The sequence below is a fragment of the Podarcis pityusensis genome, assembly GCF_964106645.2.
Source record: "Podarcis pityusensis genome assembly, chromosome: Z".
Lineage (NCBI taxonomy): Eukaryota > Metazoa > Chordata > Lepidosauria > Squamata > Lacertidae > Podarcis > Podarcis pityusensis.
In genome coordinates, this window is record NC_138044.1 from 11,687,004 (window position 1) to 11,709,669 (window position 22,666).

At 45.4% G+C, this 22,666-nt stretch overlaps 1 protein-coding gene across 5 annotated transcripts in view; it reads right to left on the reverse strand.

The window, feature by feature from the left end:
• MVB12B (multivesicular body subunit 12B) overlaps positions 1-22,666 on the reverse strand; it is a 110,282-nt gene that overhangs the window by 49,095 nt on the left and 38,521 nt on the right. For all 5 annotated transcript variants that reach the window (XM_080989660.1, XM_080989662.1, XM_080989658.1 and 2 more), the window contains exon 7: positions 7,077-7,174. In XM_080989660.1, the coding sequence (XP_080845786.1) occupies positions 7,077-7,174 (98 nt within the window). The remainder of the gene's footprint in view (positions 1-7,076; positions 7,175-22,666) is intronic.

The window sequence follows — 22,666 nt, forward strand, 5'->3', positions numbered from 1 at the left end:
CATGGAGGCTGAAACGAAGCCCTTCAGTAGTTTTGTGCCATAAAAAGACAGTGAATTTTGCAGGTAGATCTTCAGAGTCTACTAGAAACTCAGGTAAATTCAACAACCCTAACCGACCGCTGTTGCAGAGTCACCCACATTGCTTGTAGCGACAATCAACAATGCTTTGTGCTATAAGCCTAAGAAGGCTGTCAACTGAGGAAAGGATATTTTAGCAGATTACTCTGCTTTTTAACAAACTACATTGATTTAAATTTAAACACACTTGCCTTATTTCCAAAATCTAATCATAGATGGCTTTTTCACATACCAAAGCAAGCACATGATGACGAAAAACTAATCCACTCATTCTTAGCAGAAAAGCCATTGTGTATATTTCCTTTTTCATTCAGCATTACAGTAACACACAGTTAATCCTGTAACACACCAGTATAAAAAAAAAGGTGTATTGGTTTTCAAAATACACAAACATAACCACAGAAAAATAAATCCTCAGTCCTTTGATTAGTCAACCAAAGCTCTGGTTGATTAATCTACCAATTAAACTGATTGAAGACCTCAGTTCTCGCTCTCTTGGAAAGGGCCTACCATCTGATTATTAACATATAATTTACAGGCCCTCTCTCCCACAAAAGAAACAAGACAATATAAATGCCACATTCATTTTAATAATACACATTGTACTCTGTGCCCAACATCTGCAGAAAGGTAAAACAGACTCCCACCACACACACACACACACACACTTCTTGATGTGTCCCTCTCTCTCTCTCTCCCATCCACGCCTGGGCTTATTGTTTCTTAAGTGACGGAAGGTTTAATCAAGAAAGCAGGCAATTCATCAATTGCAACGAGGCCGCCTGCGTGGGGCTGACAGCCCCCACATGGCTTTATACAGTGGAAAAACCCGGCCACCTGTCAGCCTCCAACCTTTTACGTTGGGATATACAAACGCACTCTGCGATCAATCCACCAGGCCTTCCCATCCGTCCCCTCCCTCTGCCTGATTATATTCCTCCTTTATGTTCGGCGCCGTCCGTCCCTCGTTATTGGCGGGGACAGACGGGGAGAGAGACAAGACAAGCTATGGCTGTTTATGCGCCATCGTAAAAATTTATGCACCCTTAAAGTGACTTATTCCCCCTTCTGTTTGACTCCCATTATTATAAATAATCCCCCCCCCTTCTACTTCTACTTCATTCAGGATTCTGCTTCACTTCCATGCTTTATTATCTGTTGCCCCTGTGTAAATACACATCCCTCCTTGGCCTCTGTCATTTCGCTGCTCTCTCGCTCTCTGCTTGCCCTCCTGGTTTAGAGAAGCTCAAACGATGCTACCTGAGATGTGTGGTCCAAGCAACCACTTTTAATTACGCCTCGTGGGCCATATCGTATGTGGGCGGAAACAGTATCTATAACCTAATTAAGCCGCTTACAGATAGGTAGCCGTGTTGGTCTGCCATAGTCAAAATAAAAAAAATCCTTCCAGTAGCACCTTTAAGACCAACTAAGTTAGTTCTTGGTATGAGCTTTCGTGTGCAAGCACACTTCTTCAGATACACTGAAACAGAAGTTGCCAGATCCTTCTATATAGTGAGAAGGTGGGGAGGGGTATTACTCAGAAGGGTGGTGGGAATGGGAGATTGGCAGATAGCTGAGATGAGCCTGCTGACGACTCTTAACGACTGTAATAGGTCTTACAGGAAAAGGCAAGGGGTGAGAAGGTAAGAAATGGCTTAGTCATGTATAATGGGATAAGAATCCAATGTCTTTGTTCAAACCAGGTCTCTCCATGGTTTTAAGTTTGGTAATGAGTTGCAATTCAGCAGCTTCTCTTTCCAGTCTATTTCTGAAATTCCTTTGTAGTAAAACAGCTACTTTGAGATCTTGTATAGAATGTCCTGGGAGATTGAAGTGTTCTCCTACTGGTTTCTCTGTTTTGTGATTCTTGATGTCAGATTTATGTCCATTTATTCTTTGGCGTAAGGTTTGGCCTGTTTGTCCAATATAGAGAGCTGAAGGACACTGTTGGCATTTGATGCCATACACAATGTTAGATGATGAGCAATTGAATAGTCCCGAGATGGTATGTGTGATGTTGTTGGGGCCAGTAATGGTGTTGTCCGGGTGTATGTGGCAGCAAAGTTGGCATCTGGGTTTATTGCAGGCTCTGGTGCCAGTGTCCGTGTTAAGTCTGGTTGTAGTATTATTGTGGGTTAGGAGTTGTTTAAGATTGGGTGGCTGTCTGTAGGCAATGAAAGGTCTTCCTCCCAGAGCTTGAGAAAGAGAACTGTCATTGTCCAGGAGAGGTTGTAGATCTCTGATGATGCGTTGTACTGTTTTAACTTGGGAGCTGTATGTGATGACTAGAGGTGTTCTGTTATTTTCTTTTTTGGGTCTGTCTTGCAGCAAGTTCTCTCTGGGTATAAGTCTGGCTCTGTTGATCTGTTGTCTAACTTCATCTGCTGGGTATTTTAGTTCTGAAAAGGTTTGCTGTAGATCTCTTAGGTGAGAGTCTCTGTCTGTAGAATTGGAACAGATGCGGCTGTAACGTAGTGCCTGGCTATATACAATGGACTGTTTGGTATGTTTGGGATGGTAGCTAGAGGCATGTAGATATGTTTGTCGGTCAGTTGGTTTACGGTATAAGGTGGTGTCTATGCGCCCATCCTGTATTTTTATAGTAGTGTCCAAAAAATGTATTTCTTGCATAGATTGATTCATTGTAAGGTTGATTGTGGGGTGAAAATCATTAAATTTCTGGTGAAAGGTGTCCAGGGTCTGTTGACCATGTGTCCAGATGATAAAAATATCGTCAATGTATCGCAGGTACAAGAGAGGTTTGAGTGGGTAGACTAGCTAGCTACCATCTAGCTACCATCTAGCTAGCTACCATCTAGCTACCATCCCAAACATACCAAACAGTCCATTGTATATAGCCAGGCACTACGTTACAGCCGCATCTGTTCCAATTCTACAGACAGAGACTCTCACCTAAGAGATCTACAGCAAACCTTTTCAGAACTAAAATACCCAGCAGATGAAGTTAGACAACAGATCAACAGAGCCAGACTTATACCCAGAGAGAACTTGCTGCAAGACAGACCCAAAAAAGAAAATAACAGAACACCTCTAGTCATCACATACAGCTCCCAAGTTAAAACAGTACAACGCATCATCAGAGATCTACAACCTCTCCTGGACAATGACAGTTCTCTTTCTCAAGCTCTGGGAGGAAGACCTTTCATTGCCTACAGACAGCCACCCAATCTTAAACAACTCCTAACCCACAATAATACTACAACCAGACTTAACACGGACACTGGCACCAGAGCCTGCAATAAACCCAGATGCCAACTTTGCTGCCACATACACCCGGACAACACCATTACTGGCCCCAACAACATCACACATACCATCTCGGGACTATTCAATTGCTCATCATCTAACATTGTGTATGGCATCAAATGCCAACAGTGTCCTTCAGCTCTCTATATTGGACAAACAGGCCAAACCTTACGCCAAAGAATAAATGGACATAAATCTGACATCAAGAATCACAAAACAGAGAAACCAGTAGGAGAACACTTCAATCTCCCAGGACATTCTATACAAGATCTCAAAGTAGCTGTTTTACTACAAAGGAATTTCAGAAATAGACTGGAAAGAGAAGCTGCTGAATTGCAACTCATTACCAAACTTAAAACCATGGAGAGACCTGGTTTGAACAAAGACATTGGATTCTTATCCCATTATACATGACTAAGCCATTTCTTACCTTCTCACCCCTTGCCTTTTCCTGTAAGACCTATTACAGTCGTTAAGAGTCGTCAGCAGGCTCATCTCAGCTATCTGCCAATCTCCCATTCCCACCACCCTTCTGAGTAATACCCCTTCCCACCTTCTCACTATATAGAAGGATCTGGCAACTTCTGTTTCAGTGTATCTGAAGAAGTGTGCTTGCACACGAAAGCTCATACCAAGAACTAACTTAGTTGGTCTTAAAGGTGCTACTGGAAGGATTTTTTTTATTCTAATTAAGCCGGTTTCTGACTTCTCAATCCAGTTATCGCCGTTGTCTGTCACACTTCACTGTGACCAAGAAACGGAAGTACAGGTGAGGCCATGCATATAGGAGAAAGCAGGCTTAAAACAAAACACAGCCGGGCTTCCCACTGGGTCTTTTAATAGCATGCATGGCCTTCAGGAACCAGCAAGCAACGCTTATAAAGGCATGGAGTAGATGACACAGGAGTGATAGATCTGCTGACAGCTACTAGCCATGACAGCCTGTGTTCACTTTCAAGTACTCCAGGGGAGGAGAACCTCTGGCCTGGTGGGGTCTAGTGTAGCCTCTCTGCCCAACACTTGGAACTCTCTCCAGGCCACACCCCCTCTGCAAGGACACACCCCTCACTGGCCCTCTTTTGACATCCTCCTTGAGTGTCCTGTGCCTGGCTGGAATGTGTCCCTGGATTCTGACGCTTCTTGCTTGCCTGCGTGGAGAATAGAGCAGTGTGTAGAAACCAGCCTACTGTACAATGGGGGAAGTTTCACATCCTTTGTTCCTCTTGGTTTTGCCTCTAGCTCCGCCCACCACTGGCAGATGGCCTTTGGAAGAGAGCCAAGAAAGGGATGCCATCCCTTAGCCTGAAAAATGCTCCCCACCCCTGAAGAATCAGGTGCCAGGGGAAAGCAGCAGGATAGCATCACTGTTATGCAGTGCTCAAATTACCAGTGGGGGAGGAGAGGGATGTCCTAGACCCCTTTTGTTTTGTGGTGGCCCTGCTCACAACGGTTTTCAAAAGGCTAGACAGAGGGGGACGTGGTGTGGATAAAATTAGTGAGGGGCAGAAATGCGGTTGGGTACTCTAGTAAGCACCCCACCCCAACTTTCACTTCCCCCATAATTTAAGAAGTGCCTTCATGCTTGGTTGTGGGCTTCTGGGGCAAGGCTGCAGCTCAGTAAGAGCATCTGCTCTGGATGCAAAAGGTTCTGGGTTCAAACTCCGGCATCTCCAAGGAGGGCTGGGAACATCCCCTGCTGGAAGTCAGTGTAGACCATGGGTAAGCAAACTAAGGTCCGGGGGCTGGATCAGGCCCAATTGCCTTCTAAATCCAGCCCACGGATGGTCTGGGAATCTGCGTGTTTTTACATGAGTAGAATGTGTCCTTTTATTTAAAATGCATCTCTGGGTTATTCGTTCATTTCCCCCTCCCCAAATATAGTATGGACCCCCCACAAGGTCTGAGGGACAGTGGACCGGCCCCTGCTGAAAAGGTTTGCTGACCCCTGGTGTAGATGACACTGAGCAATGTGGACCAATGGTCTGATTCAGTATAAGGCAGCTTCCTATGTCCCTGTGACTGTCCACTGTCGGAGAAATAATGGAGGGCCAGGTGGATCTGTAGTCAGATCCAGCCAAGCAGTTGCGATTTCCTTCATGGAAATGCCGGGTTCCCTCCCAAGCCATCCCAAGGCAGAAAAGCCCGTCCAAAACTGAGCAGAGCTGTGGTTTCCACGGAGGTGGGGAAGGGAAATCTCTTTGACATCCTCCCAAACCTTCTTCCCCGATCCGGGATCATTGCCAGGGCAGTATTCCCGCTCTCCTCATTTCCAAACCAATTAAGACCACACCAGAGTAACAAGGGAGGAAATGGGGGGGGGGGAGGGAATGAACACCTACATGAATTATGCGATCGTTACATTCCATCTCTGGAAGAAACCTACAGCGGCAGCTTGAGTAAAAACAAAAACAAAACCCTACCAGGATTACCATTTGATCAGCCCCTTCATTAAGGTACATGAGTTAATGCCATGTTCTTCTGTTATAAGTGCCAGTCACCATTAACGCATGAAAAAGCCAAGGAAGGAAAACCAGCTGACAGCACCTCCCCCCCCACTTTTTTTTTTTTTTTTTTGCATTTCTTGCAGTGCAACAGTACTCCCCTGCCAGAATTTCACAGCTTACTTTCTTTCCCTTTGTAAAAGATAAATCCCAGTTTCCCCTTGGCAGGGCCCAGCAAATTCAATGGGTCACTTTGCTGGATTACAACTCCATCACATCTAGAAACTCTTGATTCTACCCATGGGCAGCCAGATGACCCTGGGAAGCTCATGAAGAAGGTGTAGAAACTAGTTTGTCCAAGCATCTCTTATTCAGAGATATACTGTTCTTTTACGTTGGGTTTGCATTTACTGTATTTATTGTGGTGAATGTTGGAAGATGCAGGCCAGATAAAATGGTGTCCTTCTTCATTCAGCGCATAATGAAGCTATGGAATTCGCTGCCACAACAGGCAGGGATGTGGAGAGTGCTTTAAACAGAGGTTCCAACATGAATCATTGGGACAAGTTAAGAATCATCCCAGCTGGACAAAAGCACTCAAGGACAAGGGTTGAGAAGGGCCAGTGAGGTGTGTTGCCTGGGAGGAGTCCAGAGAGCCAGAGAATCCTGGAGGGCTGGATTTGGCCCCTGGGCCTAAGGTTCCCCGGCCCCGGCATAGCCAATTAGCAGATTAGACAAATCCATAGTAGAAAGTCTAAAAACAGCGCCTAGTCATGACTGCTATATGAAATCTATGGACTTCCAGCTGGTACAGCTCTAAACACGAGTTGCTGGGGCCCATCAGTGGGAAGGACTAGTGGGCAGCTGACAGCAACAGAGAGAGATGAGGCTGGAATGGGACTTTTCCACGGACTGTAGCACCCAACTGAACCAATGGCTGCTACAGGCAACTGAGGCTTCTGATCACAGGGCAGTTCCTTTTAAGACTTATAAGAACCATGTCTGAGCCCTGCATCCAGCACCCAATCAGACCACCTGCTTCTGCGGACAACTTGAAGCTTCTGCTAGCGACATGGAGGATCCTTTTAAGACGTGTGAGAACAACATCTGAGCATGACACCCCATCTTCTGCAGCATTGCAACAGATTCTGAGCTTCGTCATGCTCCTATAAAGGTAGAGTGACTCTACCAGGTGACTGTTTGAGTTGCCTGGGCAGTCAAAGATGGCTCTGAGTTATCTAGCATTTTTTTTAAAAAAAAAAATGAGTAACTAACACTTTGTCTTACCTGATATGGCATATAAATTGGAGTGCTGGTACTCAAAGTCTGGTCGAGTGCCATGCCCTTTCCCTCGAAAACTGGCCGGAAGTGTCAGAGATATATGCCTAGCAAGGAAAAACAAAACAAGTTGTTACAAGATCAAGGTTGCCAGCAATAGGAGTCCTAGAACCAAGCATGACCTGTCTAAGTCTTGAGATTGGCTTCCAAAGGTCTTGTTGCTCTTAGGAGGTCAACAGGTGGGTGGTAGGGCAAACAGGTTTTTTGGTGGTGACACCCAAACTTTTGAATACTTTGCTGATTTCCTTTGGGGCCAGGGTCAAGGAACTGTCGACTCTCAACTTACATGGGGGCTACATTCCAGGGACAGGATGCAAGTCAAATTGCATACGGTCAAAACACACGTTCCCCTCACCTCCCAGTGTTCTCCCAAGGGGACACAGAGTCTCCCAAGCCTGCTGAACACTCTTCCCTGCATCTCCAAATGCTCTCCCCATGGTGAGTGTAATGGCAGGTTGGATTGCTCACTTTCCTACCCCTTTTTTCAAACAAGCACATAAAGCTGAATTCGCCCAAGTTAAATGTACATGAGCTGCGAGCAGACTGCATTCAGAAAGCCCTAAACATTTCTGGTCCGATTCTTTATGTTCCGTCTCAATCAACGGGATTATCTGATGGTTTTGGTGGTTCTACATACTCCTGAGGTTCCGCAGGTCTTCACTAGGAACTGAGCCTTAAGTGGGGCAGGCTGGTTCCTTGTGGAATTCCCTGCCAGTAGAGATTAGGAAGGAATTGTCCCTGTCTTCTTTTAGATGTCTTCTGAAAACTGTATTGCTTCGATAGGTGTTTGCAGTATGTTTTTGTTTTCTTTTTCAACCAGCCAATGATGCTGTATTGATGTTTAACTGAACCCTATTCCTTTCACAGAGCTACAATTCCCAGAGTGGTTAACAGTCAATCCCTCTTCCCAGGGGACTCTGGGAATTGTAGCTCTGGGAGGGAAATACTGTGGGCTCCTAACAGCTTTCAGCATCCTTTAATAAACTACCGTTCCCAGAATTCTTTGGAGGGGAGAGCCATGAATGTTTATAAGGATAGGGTACTGCTTTAAACGTATAGTACAGATGGGACCTTATTTTAAGTAAGCGTTGCTGGTTGGCCAGGATGGATATAAACTTATTTATCCCTGCAAGCCAACAGCAGAAATGTGTTTTCCTTATGCCTTTAAAACTGCTTGTCATTTTATTCTATAGACAGGAAATTAGATGTGGAACATTCTCTTTCTCTCTCTCTCTCTTACACTTACACACACACACGAGAAACCAACAACAGCCCAATTTATAAAAGTCCCCAAGTTCCTAAACACATATTGTTAAATGTGAGCAGCTTGGCACCATATGGCAAATCAATTACTAGTTTCAATCCCGAAACACAGACACGCACACACCCAACCCGAACAAAAGCAGGTTGGGGGGGGGGAGAGAGAGAGAGAGAGAATGGAGGTGTGGAGCGGAGGAGAGAAACAGCAAGCCAGAGAGAGGAACAATCTGGAAACAATGGAAGAGTTGAAATGAACAGCGGCCGCCGGAGTTTTGAATACAATTAATCATCATTCCGAGCCAACGGGAAGCCATATTGACGCGGGCCCTGCATTTGAATATTTAATTAGGGCGAAGTTCTTCATCAAATTATTGCAGATTGGGAGGGGGCTGGTGTGCGTGAGGAGGGAGAGAACAGGCGCAACTCAAACCCCCAAATCCCTTTGATCGAAGCTGCCAAAAAGCTGTACTGAGCCTGTTCAAAACCGCAGGGCTAATTCCGATGCGGCTGCGAAGGCATTTAGCAAAAATAAAAAACAGAAGAGAAGTAATCATTGAAGTTGGCTTATTAGAAATGCATTGGGCGTGGTGGTGGTGGGGCTCTGATCTTATACGAAGAAGTGGAACACTCAAATGAAGACGGACACACAGACGGAGTGGGGGGAGAGAAAGAGAAACTTGATTTGGTACTGTGGGAGTCCTTTTCATTTTCAACCATTCCTGCTACTGTTAGCATGATCACTTAACCAGGATTTTAATGGGCACAGTGTCATCACGTGGATTGAAAGCTCACCACTGGCTGCCATCACAAAAATAAGATGGGCCCTTAAAAAAATAATATACACTCTGGCTTTTGACCCTTTAGGTGTATCTGTTTAGGACTCTTTATTTTTCTGTTCGTAAGTTGTTTCAAACTGCTTTCGATACTGTGCTTTAACTACTGTAAGCAGTCCTGGGACCTTGGAGTGAAGGGCAGGCAATCAATCAATCAATCAATCAATCAATCAATAAGCAAGTGCAAGCCCAACGTAAAAATTAAATAATTTATTATTTATTGAATTTCTAACCCACGCACCCTCCCAAAGGACCCCCGGGGTGGCAAAACAGATGTATTGTTTGAATGAAACAAGCAAACAGCAGACATTCTAACACAGATTTAAAAATTCTAAAAACAATTCCAATTAAAAACATCTAAAATCAGTTCCAGGGTTTTTAAAAAAATAATAATCATCATCATCATCTTAAAATAAGTTTAGAACATTTATCCAGCAAATCATCCTAGGGCTGCCTGGAACAGTATTTCATCATGTTATAAAATAAATAATAATAATAATAATAATAATAACAATAACAAAACACTGACTCTTAAAGCACTCAATCAGGAACAAGGAATCCTGTAGCCCTGCAGATGTTGCCTGATGACAACTCTCGTCATCCCTTAGCCATGCTGGCTGAGGAGTTGCTGGGAGTTGTAGTATACCATCATCTGGAGGACACCACTCTGGCTACTTCTACCCTCTGTCTCCCTACCCGCTCTCTCAGACCATCAAGTCAACTCCCCCTCTGACATCAGAGGTGGGGTCAGGCTGTGCTATCCTCCCACCTCCAAAACGCTTCCTAAGAGAGGTTCCCCTGGTACCAACAGTTTCATTTCTATACAGATATATTTGATTTATATCCCACCAGACTAGGCCCATGGGCTGGAAGTTCCCCCATAGATATTTTAAGGCCACCCCGGTATTCCCGCTCCCTCCACTAACTGGATGCAACACTTGAATGGGCAGCTGTGGATGGGCAGTTTCAAAGACCAAATCCTTCTCTACCCAGTCCCTAAAATGCAAGTCAGTGTTCTTGCTCAGAAATCCTCCCCATATGGGATACACAAGAGCAAGCGACGGTGGGAGACTGCGGATGAGGAAGAAAGAAGGGGGGAGGGGAGGGAGAATGTCTTTTAATGAGGAACAATACAGCCCCTAGTCTCTCTCTGGAGCCATAATTAGAGCAAATTAATTGAAGTTGTGTTTTGACACACTTGCTGAACGCACAGGCGATGCATGACATGCTTACAACTCCACTTGCGGCAAACGGCATGACGGAAGTGAGGATACAAAATCACTAGGTGCGCACAGGAGCCGATTTGCATGTGTGGTGTGCAGGCAATAAGCCATTCAACGGTGCTCCTGTGAAAAGTTGCCACTGAACGATATTAACAGTAATTACTAAGACTTCAGGAGAATCTGTAATGCTGAGAGGTGGGAGGTAGAGGAAGGCTCTCATTAATAGGAGCCACTGCCAGTTACTATCATTTCTCATGCACATGCAGGAAAGCCAGAATCTCCCACCTCCATCCCCGCCAGCATTAAAATGGCACAAAAGAGATGGGGGTCAGGTAAGAGACAGAAACATCCTTTCAGGACTGAGCAAAAACACTCAGGAGAAAGCCACCACTTCCTCCCAGTAACAAAGAATAAAATCTACTCACAGGAGGCTGACATCCCAATCTATTCTGAAGCAGTCTCCACCCTTTCTAACGCCTCTCTTTAAAAAAATTACACTGGTTTTTCCATTGCTTGCCTCATTCATAGCAAGTTCTTGATCCTCATGTTTACCTACATTTTCGACCTGCCTGTTCTTCTCAGTTTTAATGTCCTGTGCTCACTTGTTGCCTACTGTCATTTCTTGCTGGAATTAGGCAAACGACTCCTCATTTGACCAAGCTTTTTTAAACAGACCTCCTTAATCTCTTAGTCCCATGGACTGCAAGAAGATCAAACCTACCCATTCTGAAGGAAATCAGCCCTGAGTGCTCACTGGAAGGACAGATCCTGAAGCTGAGGCTCCAATACTTTGGCCACCTCATGAGAAGAGAAGCCTCCCTGGAAAAGACCCTGATTTTGGGAAAGACTGAGAGCACAAGGAGAAGGGGATGACAGAGGATGAGATGGTTCGACAGTGATCTCGAAGCTACCAGCATGAGTTTGACCAAACACCTTAGTTGCTGTGTGAGAAGCAATACTGAAGGGTTAGAAATTAATAAATCTAACAATGAATGTACATCATCTAAAGGAGGGATGGAGAACCTGTGATCATCCAGATGCTGGGATTATGACTGAACGTCTCTAACACTCCAGGTTCAATCCCTGGCAGCTTCAGGTGGGGCTGGGGCTGAAACCCTGGAGACCTGCAGCCAATCAACACATTTATTTATTTAAATTCGTATACCTTCCTTAATCCGAAGATCACAGGGCAGTTCACAACATAAAAACAGAAAATGGCAATGCAAAATAATGGTCTCACTCAATATAAGGCAGTTTCCTTATATGAGGTGTCATTGATTGCTTTTGAAGGCCCCCTTGGAAGGCAAATCACAGGCAAATGTCAAGTCAAGCTTTTAAAATACACTGGAAAGAAAAAGAGCCACTAATGCCAGACCACCAGAGTTAGACGCTTATGCCTTCTTTTGCAAAACTGAAGCCAACATCAACGTATTTTAAGTTTCTTGTCCAGGCAGGGCTCTGCAGGGAGGGCCAACTGCTAAAAGCGTTTGTAAATGTTTAAAACTCTCATCGAAGCCCATTAAAATATAAGCTCACGCTGCTCTTAAGTTCCCCTGCTTCTCCCTTAGCTCCCTCAGACATGACACGCCCCCCCCAGTTCACCCTCGTCTGCAGACGAAACCCACTGAGTTGGAACCACTTCAGGTGCTTTGACATCCAAGCAAGATGCAAATCGTGTGGGTTCTGTTAAACGACATTCTGGAAACAGCCTCTGGGCTCTGTTCTCTCTCCACGGCTGGAGGCATAAAGCTTCCAAACACCACTTGATGGGAATTGCAAGAGGAAGAGTGCTACTGTGCTCAGATCCAACTTATGGGGATCCTACAAGTAGGATCCCACACTGTGCTCAGATCCTTTCTATTTGGGATATCCAGCTGGCCACGGTGAGAAAAGGATGCTGCACCAGATGGGCCACCGATGTGATCCAGAAGGTATTTCTGATGTTCTAGGGAGCCAACCCTGCTAACAGGTCTGGCTGTTTGCCCATCTGCCCAGTATTTCATTCTCTTGGCGGGCAGTGGCATTCCAAGGTAATGAGCAAAGAGAAAGCCCCCTTTCCCCATTGCCTGTTACATTACCCTTTTAACTGGAAATATATTGGGTTTAATCTAAGGCCTTTTGCCTGAAAGCAGAGACATGGGAAGATATCCTCGACCAGGGTTGAAACTCATCCATTCAATTAAGCATTATCTACTTTGATTGCTGCTTATGAGCCATACTTGCATTCCATAGATTCTGGGTTTGATAAGGATATTAAGAACTTGAGGAGAATGACCATAGCTCAGTGGTAGAACACCTGCTTTGCTTGTAGCAGGTCCTGAGCTCAATCCCTGTTGTCTCCAGGGACGGCTGGGGAAAGCTGCTACCCAAAACCCTGAAAAACCACTGCCAGTAAGTGTAGATAATACTGAGCCAGATGGAGCAATGCCTGGATTGATATAAGGTACCATCCTATATGGGACGCGGGTGGCACTGTGGGTTAAACCACTGATGAAATTATACCTGCAGGGTTCCTTTAGATGGAGGATGAATGATGAGTTGTTGAGGAATGAACAGATGATAAGTAAGGCCCAAAAGACTCTAAACGACTATTTTGAACTAAATATGAACACAGAGGTTGAAACAAGAGTCATTTGGGATGCAAGTAAGGCAGTAATGAGAGGTTTCCTCATACAACAGAACTCGATACAGAATGAGAAAAAAGAGAAAATTCTGTCTCAAATAAAAGACAAAGAGAAAAGTTTAAGATTAATGCCAAAGAGTCAACAGATTCCAAAAGAAATTAAAGCATTGCAGATTCAATTTTCTCAAATAATTAACCAGGAAATAGAATGGAAAATTAAAATGATGAAACAGAGAAATTTTGAATCTGCAAATAAATGTGGGAAATTGTTGGCTTGGCAATTAAAAAAGAGACAGAAGCAAAGTACTATTACAAACATTGTATCTGATGGAAAATCTATGGAAAACCCTGCAGATATAAGAAAATGTTTTCAGAAATACTTTAAACAGCTGTATAAAAAAGGTAAAGAAGATAAGGATAAAATTGAGCAATTTCTTGTGGCGAATGAAATGCAGAAAATTCCCGAGGATAAAAGGTTCCTACTAAATGGCATGATTACAAGACAGGAGGTTGAGATGGCAATAAATAAGATGCAGTCAGGGAAAGCCCCAGGACCGGATGGTCTTTCTGCAAAATATTATAAAATATTGAAAGATTGGCTAATTCAACCGTTGGCAGATGTGTGTAATAAGATTTTAAGAGGGGACAAAGCTCCCGAAACCTGGAAAGATGCATTTATTACTCTGATTCCAAAAACAGATCAAGATAGATCCGATGTAAAAAATTATAGATTAATCTCATTACTTAATGTGGATTATAAAATCTTCGCAAACATTTTGGCCAATAGATTAAAAAAATGTATATCAAATTATATACATAAGGACCAGGCAGGATTTCTGCCTGGGAGAAATATGAAAGACAACATTAGAAATATAATTGATATAATAGAAAGGTTGGAAGCGAAAAGAACTTGTAAAGCAATGTTAATGTTTATTGATGCTGAAAAGGCCTTTGATAATGTTTCTTGGTTATTTATGATGAAAAATCTAGAAAGAATTGAGGTTGGCCAGGAATTTTTAAATGGTATTAATGCGATCTATTTTGAACAAAAAGCAAAAATCATAGTTAATAATGTGGTCTCAGAGGAAATCAGAATTGAGAAAGGAACCAGGCAAGGGTGCCTGCTTTCCCCTCTGCTATTTATTTCTGTTCTGGAGGTTTCGTTAAACATGTTGAGGAAAGAGGAGGAGGTTAAAGGCATTGTAGTAGGATCCAAGCAATTTAAATTAAAAGCCTTTGCTGATGATTTGGTTTTAACATTACAAGATCCAGAAACCAGTGCAGTGAAAGCACTGGAGCTGATTCAAGAGTTCGGGCAGGTAGCAGGATTTAAATTAAACAAGAGCAAAACCAAAGTTTTAGAAAAAAACTTAGATAATGAGGAAAGAAAAAACCTTTTTGAAAGGAAAGGCCTTGTTTCGGTGGAAAAAGTTAAATATTTGGGTGTGAATTTATCGGTAAAGAATTTGAATCTTTACAAAGATAACTATGAAAAATTATGGAATGAAATTAAGAGAGATCTTGAAGTATGGTCAAATCTAAAACTCTCATTGATGGGCCGAATATTGGTGGTTAAGATGAATGTATTGCCGAAGATGTTGTTCTTATTTCAAGTTTTACCAATCATCAATAATGTCAAATGTTTTAAAGAATGGCAGAAGGTATTGTCTAAATTTATCTGGCAGGGGAAAAAACCTAGAATTAAATATAAATTACTTACAAATATAAAAGAAAGAGGGGGCATTTCCCTGCCAGATTTGAAGATATATTTTGAAGCTGCTGCATTCTGCTGGATCAAGGATTGGATTCAATTAGAGAATGATGATGTGTTAGACTTGGAGGGACTGGATAATCGATTTGGATGGCATGCATATCTATGGTATGACAAGGTAAAGGCCCACAGGGGTTTTAAGAATCATGTAATTAGAAAGGCATTATACAATGTATGGACTAGATACAAAGATCTCTTAGTAAGAAAAACACCAAAATGGATTTCACCAATGGAAGCACAGGCCCCCAAAAAGTTAAATATGGAAAACAAATGGTTGAGGTATTCAGATTTGTTGTTAGAAAATCAGGAAGGTTTTAAATTAAAACCATTTGAACAAATTAAAGATAAAGTGAATTGGTTGCAATATTATCAAATTAACAAATTATATAAGATGGATAAGAGAAATGGTTTTGCAACAGAAAAAACCAAATTGGAAACGGAGTTGTTAGATACTAATGATAAGAATATGTCTAAAATGTACAGTTTGTTGTTGGAGTGTCATACAAAGGATGAACAAGTTAAATCGGTCATGATTGATTGGGCAAGGGATGTGGGACATAATATAATGATGGAGGACTGGGAGAGGCTATGGAGGAAAGGGGTTAAGTTCACTGCATGTACGATGTTAAAGGAAAATATTATGAAGATGATGTATAGATGGTACTTGACCCCGGTAAAATTAGCAAAGATTTATCACAAAAGTGATAATCTTTGTTGGAAATGTAAAGAAAAAGAAGGTACTTTTTTCCATGTGTGGTGGACTTGTCCCAAGGTGAAAGACTTCTGGGAGAAGATTTATAATGAACTGAAAAAAATGTTGAAATATACATTTATTAAGAAACCAGAGGCCTTTCTCCTTGGAATAACAGGTTTAGAATTGCCCAAGAAAGATGTTAAATTATTTTTGTATGCCACAACGGCCGCTCGAATATTACTTGCTAAAAATTGGAAAATACAAGAACTACCAACAGTGGAAGATTGGTAGATGAAGATGATGGACTTTTCGGAGCTAGCTGACCTGACTGGAAGAATCCGCGACCAGAAAGAAGAGGAGTTTCAAGAGGACTGGAGGAAATTCAAGGACTATTTGAACAAATATTGTAATATAAAAAATTAGAAATTACTTGAAAGAAACAAATAGGCTGTCAGGGAACTGCCATCGGAAGGAAGGGAGGTGAAAGGGCTCACACAGGTTGGGAGAGACTCAGCAGCTGAAGAGGGAACCAGTAGGGGGAGAGGAGCTGAGCTGAGGGAAAGTGAGCTGGAGGGATGGCTCAGAGACACTTCCAGCGAAAACAGTGGGGAGGTTTCAGGACCTCCTGTAGGGACACCCACTCCTCGCCGGAAACTGTCACGCAGAGAGTCCAGAAGACGTGTTTCCGTTAAGGAGCTTTTATGTTGGAAGCGATTCCGAAAGCAACCACTGTCGGAATCTGCTAGTGACTAGAGGAGCCATGTCTGAGGGGCTCCGTCACAGACAGAGGTTTGTGGACTTGAACAAACTCTGAGGGGATACGATTTTACGCACAAGCAGCTCATCATCCCATCACAGCATTCCGACAGTCTTTGAAAGCAGCTTGTGCAGGAGAAGGCATCATGAGCAACCCAGCCGGAACCGGAGAAGCAGGAGCTGGAGCGGGTCCAAGCCTGGAAGAAAGGTACCGGGTGTTGGAGGTCCAGCTAGCGCTGCAGACGGCGAGGCTTGAGGAGAGGAGGGCTCAGGATGCAGACAAAAAGGGGAAAGCCACCCAGCTCGCCAGAAAGGTACCAGGATTGGTGCAGAAGTTTGGGGGGGAGCCCAAAGACTATCATGGCTTTCGGACAGAGATGCAATATGCCCTCAATCTGCAGTTTGATGAATTCCCTGACGAGGAATCACGAGTGGCTTTCGTGATTGGGCATCTTGAAAAGGGGGCGAGAGACTGGGTTAGACCCCTGATGGCAGCGAATAGTGACGTCCTAAAGGACACGATGAAGTTCTTTCGCGCCATGGATCTGATGTTTTCCAGCGATATTGAACAGGGAGTGGTGCGCAGACAGTTAATGGCTTGCAAACAGGGGAGCCGATCTGTCCGTGAGTACTGGACTGAGTTCACCATGTTGATCCATAAATTGGGGTGGGATCTATCGGCAGAACCCATTCAAATGCTCTTTGAAGAAGGGCTTTCTTCGGCTGTGAAAGACGAACTTTCCCGGGCGCCCAGGGCGGAGTCTATGGACCAGCTGACCAAATCAGCGCTGACCATAGGAGCGCGCCAGGAGGCGAGAGCATTGGAGAGGCGGGAAGGGAAGGGGGAACGTTGGAAGGAGTTCCGCATTCCAGACATTCCAGAGCCAACTTTCCCGCCGGCAGAGCCGATGGAAATCGGAACAGCGCGCGCGCGCGCAGTTTCAAAGCCCAGTGAGGGGGGAAAGAAGGAGGGAAAAGGCGCCCGGAAATGCTATCTCTGCCAACAGCCAGGTCACTTTGCCAGAGTCTGCCCCCAGAGGAAGGAATGGCAAGGGATGGTAGGAGCTGTGGAGGGAAGAGAGGAATAAATACCGGAGCAAGTAAAAGCCAACGCCTGGCTGCCACCATCGGAGCAGTGAAAGTGCCCACGCCAGAACCTCCTAAACCCGCCCTAGTGATAGAAGTGGCGCTAGAGCTGCCAAACGGACACCCTCTAAAGATAAAGGCGCTGTTGGACTCAGGCAGCTCCTGCAATTTCATGAGCAAAGAGTTTGCAGCTGAACACCAGATACAGACGATCCCTTTAAGCAACCCCCTGCAGGTGACCACGATCGATGGCAGGGAGCTGTTGGGAGGAGAAGTCAGCTTGCAGACCGTCCCAATGATAATGAAGGTGGCAAGGCACACCGAACTGATAGCGTTTAATGTGGCCACCTTGGGAGGAGCTCCCATTATATTGGGGATGAGCTGGCTAGCGTTACATGATCCGCTGGTGGGCTGGCATCAGAGAGTGGTTTCTTTTGGTTCAGCACATTGCTTAGAACACTGCAAAGAGGGAAAGGGTTTGGCAGGGGCCCAAGCCACCCTAGCAGGGACTGAAGTAACGGAGAACGTGAAGGTACCACGACAATACGCAGATCTCCGCGACGTCTTCAGCGAAAGGGAAGCTGACCAACTACCCCCGCATAGACCCTTTGACTGTCAAATCAATTTACTCCCTGGGGCACAGCTCCCTGTAGGCAAGCTGTACGCCATGTCAGACAGAGAGATGCAGGAGCTAAGAGAGTTCATTGACAAGAACCTGAAGAGAGGGTTCATCAGAGAGTCCAGGGCGGTGGGGGGCAGCCCAGTGTTTTTTGTGGATAAAAAAAACACGAACAAGCCGAGGCTGGTGTGTGACTTCAGGGCCTTAAATGCAGTGTCAGAACCAGTGGCCTTCCCTATGCCCAGGATTGACGACATTTTGACAAGGGTGCGGAAGGGAAAGATTTTCACAAAGCTGGACCTAAGGGGGGCGTACAACCTGATACGAATAAGGAAGGGGGATGAATGGAAAACCACCATGTTCACCCCTTTAGGGGCATTTGAATATTTAGTTATGCCCTTCGGCCTACAAGCAGGCTCCGCATGCTTTCAATCGTTTATGAACCACGTCCTGGGGCCTTTGCTTTACAAGAATTGTGTGGCCTTCTTAGACGACGTGTTGGTGTATTCTGAGAATGAGGAGCAGCATGTGAGAGACGTCAGAGAAGTGTTGAGCAGGCTGCAAGCCAACCAGCTGTGGGTGAAACTGGAGAAGTGTCAGTTTCATACCAAGGAGGTGGAATTCCTGGGGTATCGCCTGTCAGACAAGGGATTGGCCATGGATCCCGGCAAGGTCCAGGCGGTGCTGGAATGGAAAACACCCAAAACAAGGAAGGATGTGCAGAGGTTCCTAGGATTTGGGAACTTCTATCGTAAGTTCATCCGAAACTTTGCCCACCTGACGGCGCCCATTACGGACTGTCTCAGCAGTAAGAAGAAGTTCGTTTGGACTGAGGAGGTGGAGCGAGCATTTGAGGAACTAAAAAGGGCCTTCGCCTCGGAACAACAACTCCTGCATGTGGATTTACAAAAACCGATGAGAGTGGAAACTGACGCATCAGACAGAGCGATTGGGGCGGTGCTTCTGCAGCCAGGGAAGGAGGAGTCAGAGTGGAGACCGTGTGCCTTTTTTTCGCGAAAGCTGAACAAATCCGAGAGGAACTACACAGTGTATGACCGAGAACTACTAGCCATTCATGAGGCGTTCCGGAGATGGAGGCACCTGCTAATTGGCGCACAACATAAGGTGCAAGTGTGCACTGACCACAAGAACCTAGAGTATTGGAGGACGGCACGAGTGCTCAACCAACGGCAAGTGAGATGGGCCCAGGAGTTCTCCAAATTTAACTTTGAGATTTGTTACGTGCCAGGCCCAGAGAACATTAGGGCGGACGCTCTCTCACGCAAACCTGAATATTTGGAGGGGGAGGGAGCACCCGAAGAGAGACATGTCATTCCAGAGGACCGCTGGGTGTGTGGGGCGGCATTGGTGGGACAAAGAGAACTGGTAGAGGAAACAGAGAATGATGAATACGCCCAGAATAAGCTCAGAGGTCTTAGGGGTGAGGGAGAGGAACCAGGGGGTTTCGAGGAAAGAAATGGAGCTTTGTATTACAAAGGGGCACTGTATATCCCTGAAGGAGACTTAAGGGGGAGGGTACTCAAGCAGTTGCACGACAGCCCCACGGCGGGGCATTTTGGACAACACAAAACCATGTGGTTGGTCACCAGGGAATTTTGGTGGCCTAAGGTGAGGGAAGATGTACGTGAGTATGTAAGAGGGTGCGAGCAATGCCAGCAAGCCAAAGGGGAAAGGTGGGCGCCGGCGGGGCTATTAGAACCCTTACCAACCCCAGAACGACCTTGGGAGGCAGTGTCGATAGATTTTATGACTGATCTGCCGAAGTCCAAAGGGAAAACAGCCATCATGGTGGTGGTAGACCTACTAACAAAGATGTGCCACTTTGTAGCCTGCTCGCATGCAGTCACGGCGGAAGAGACAGCGAAGTTATTTGTAGAACACATTTTTAGGTTGCACGGGATGCCATTGAGGGTGGTCTCAGACTGAGGAAAACAATTTACTTCCAGGTTCTGGAGGAAGCTCATGAGCTTACTGCAGGTGGAGGTCAACTTTTCGACTGCCCGGCACCCTGAAACCAACGGGCAGGCGGAAAGAGCAAACGGTGTCCTCCAGCAATACCTGAGGTGTTATGTCAATGACAGAGAGAATGACTGGGTAGAAAAGTTGGCGCTGGCGGAATTTGCCTACAACAATGCCGAGAATGTGTCCACAGGGATGAGCCCCTTCTTGGCTAATTATGGGTGTCATCCCAGGGCTTTCCCAGGGGGAGAAGGGGAGAGATGGAGCGTCCCGGCAGCCGAGCATTTTGTAGAAGAAATGGAAGCAATCCATCGTCAGCTCCAACTCAACTTAGAAAGGGCGAAGGAAGAATACAAGAGGCAGGCAGACAAGAACCGAAGGGAAGGTGAAACCATAAGGGTGGGAGATAGGGTGTGGCTGTCAACCCAAGGGTTGCCGTTCAAAGGAGGTTGTAAGAAATTAAGACCCAGGAGATTGGGTCCCTTTGAGGTCATTCAACAGGTCAACCCAGTGGCTTTCAGGCTCCGGTTACCCAACCACATGAAACTGCACCCAGTATTTCACAGGTCGTTACTGTCACCGTACGAGGGGGGACGAGAAGGGATGGCCACTCAGGGACCGGTCATAGAAGAAAGAGAATGCAGCAGCCATGTGGCAGAAATCCTCGACGCCAGGTGGAAGGGGGATCAGGTGGAGTATTTGGTAGCGTGGGAAGGAGAACCGGAGTCAGAAAACACTTGGGTAATGGCCGAAGATATCAATGACGAGGTATTGATAGAAACGTTCCATCAAAGGTTCCCAAGGAAACCTCAGCCTGTGGAGAGGTTCCGGAGGGAATACTTTGGGACCACCGATGAGGAGGAGGAGTTGGAAGGATTCCCGGACTCGGAAGGGGAAGGGGAGATGGACTCTGAGGAGGAGGAGTACTTCGAGACCAGGAACCGCAACAGGTGGAGAGAAGTGTTCGAGACATCGGAAGATGAAGGAAGTTCATTCCGGGGTTTTGCCTCCTCACCGCCCGTAGAGGAGGGGGCGAGAGGGGGTGAAGGGGGCCCTGGAGGGGAGGTGGATGTCAGGGAACTGCCATCGGAAGGAAGGGAGGTGAAAGGGCTCACACAGGTTGGGAGAGACTCAGCAGCTGAAGAGGGAACCAGTAGGGGGAGAGGAGCTGAGCTGAGGGAAAGTGAGCTGGAGGGATGGCTCAGAGACACTTCCAGCGAAAACAGTGGGGAGGTTTCAGGACCTCCTGTAGGGACACCCACTCCTCGCCGGAAACTGTCACGCAGAGAGTCCAGAAGACGTGTTTCCGTTAAGGAGCTTTTATGTTGGAAGCGATTCCGAAAGCAACCACTGTCGGAATCTGCTAGTGACTAGAGGAGCCATGTCTGAGGGGCTCCGTCACAGACAGAGGTTTGTGGACTTGAACAAACTCTGAGGGGATACGATTTTACACACAAGCAGCTCATCATCCCATCACATAGGCCTAGGACAAATTAAGTTATAATTAAATAAATGGGATTCAGAATGTCAAGAAAAGTGAATAAGATGAGTATAACTGGAAATCGTTTTAGTTTAATAATGATATTGGAAAGCTGTTACTTTTAAATTACAAGGAAACTCAGAAGGGAGGGATTTGAGGAAGTCAATCAAGATGTTTAAAAAGTTGGATTTGTGAAGAATTAAGTTTGTTATTATTGTTTATTTGTCTATTGTTTCCCCCCTTCCCCCCCTTTTTTTCCTTTTCTTCTTCTTTTTTTCCTATTCTGTTTCTGTGTATTATTCTGCTTTGGGGCTTTTGTCATTATGGTGAAAAAAATTAATAAAAATTTATTTTTTAAAAAAACAAACCACTGAGCCTAGGACTTGCTGATCGGAAGGTCGACGGTTTGAATCCCCGTGACGGGGTGAGCTCCTGTTGCTCGGAAGTTCGAATCCCCGCAACTGCTCCTGCCAACCTAGCAGTTCAAAAGCACGTCAAAGTGCAAGTAGAAAAATAGGTACCGCTCCAGCGGGAAGGTAAACGGCGTTTCCGTGTACTGCTCTGGTTCGCCAGAATCGGCTTAGTCATGCTGGCCACATGACCCGGAAGCTGTACGCCGGCTCCCTTGGCCAGTAAAGCAAGATGAACGCCACAACCCCAGAGTCGGCCACGACTGGACCTAATGGTCAGGGGTCCCTTTACTTTTACCATCCTATACAGTGGTGCCTCGCGAGACGAAATTAATTCGTTCTGCGAGTTTTTGCGTCTTGCGAATTTTTCGTCTTGCAAAGCACGGTTTCCCATAGGTATTAACGGTTTTAAGAAAAAGGAAACAAACTTGCAAGACGTTTTCATCTTGCGAAGCAAGCCCATAGGGAAATTCGTCTTGCGAAGCAACTCAAACGAAAAACTCTTTTGTCTTGCGAGTTTTTCGTCTTGCGAGGCATTCGTCTTGCGAGGTACCACTGTATTCATAATATTTGAAGAAGAAGAGTAGAAGAGTTTGGATTTGATATCCCGCTTTATCACTCCCCTTCAGGAGTCTCAAAGCGGCTAACGTTCTCCTTTCCCTTCCTCCCCCACAACAAACACTCTGTGAGGTGAGTGGGGCTGAGAGACTTCAGAGAAGTGTGACTGGCCCAAGGTCACCCAGCAGCTGCATGTGGAGGAGCGGGGAATCGAACCTGGTTCCCCAGATTACGAGTCTACCGCTC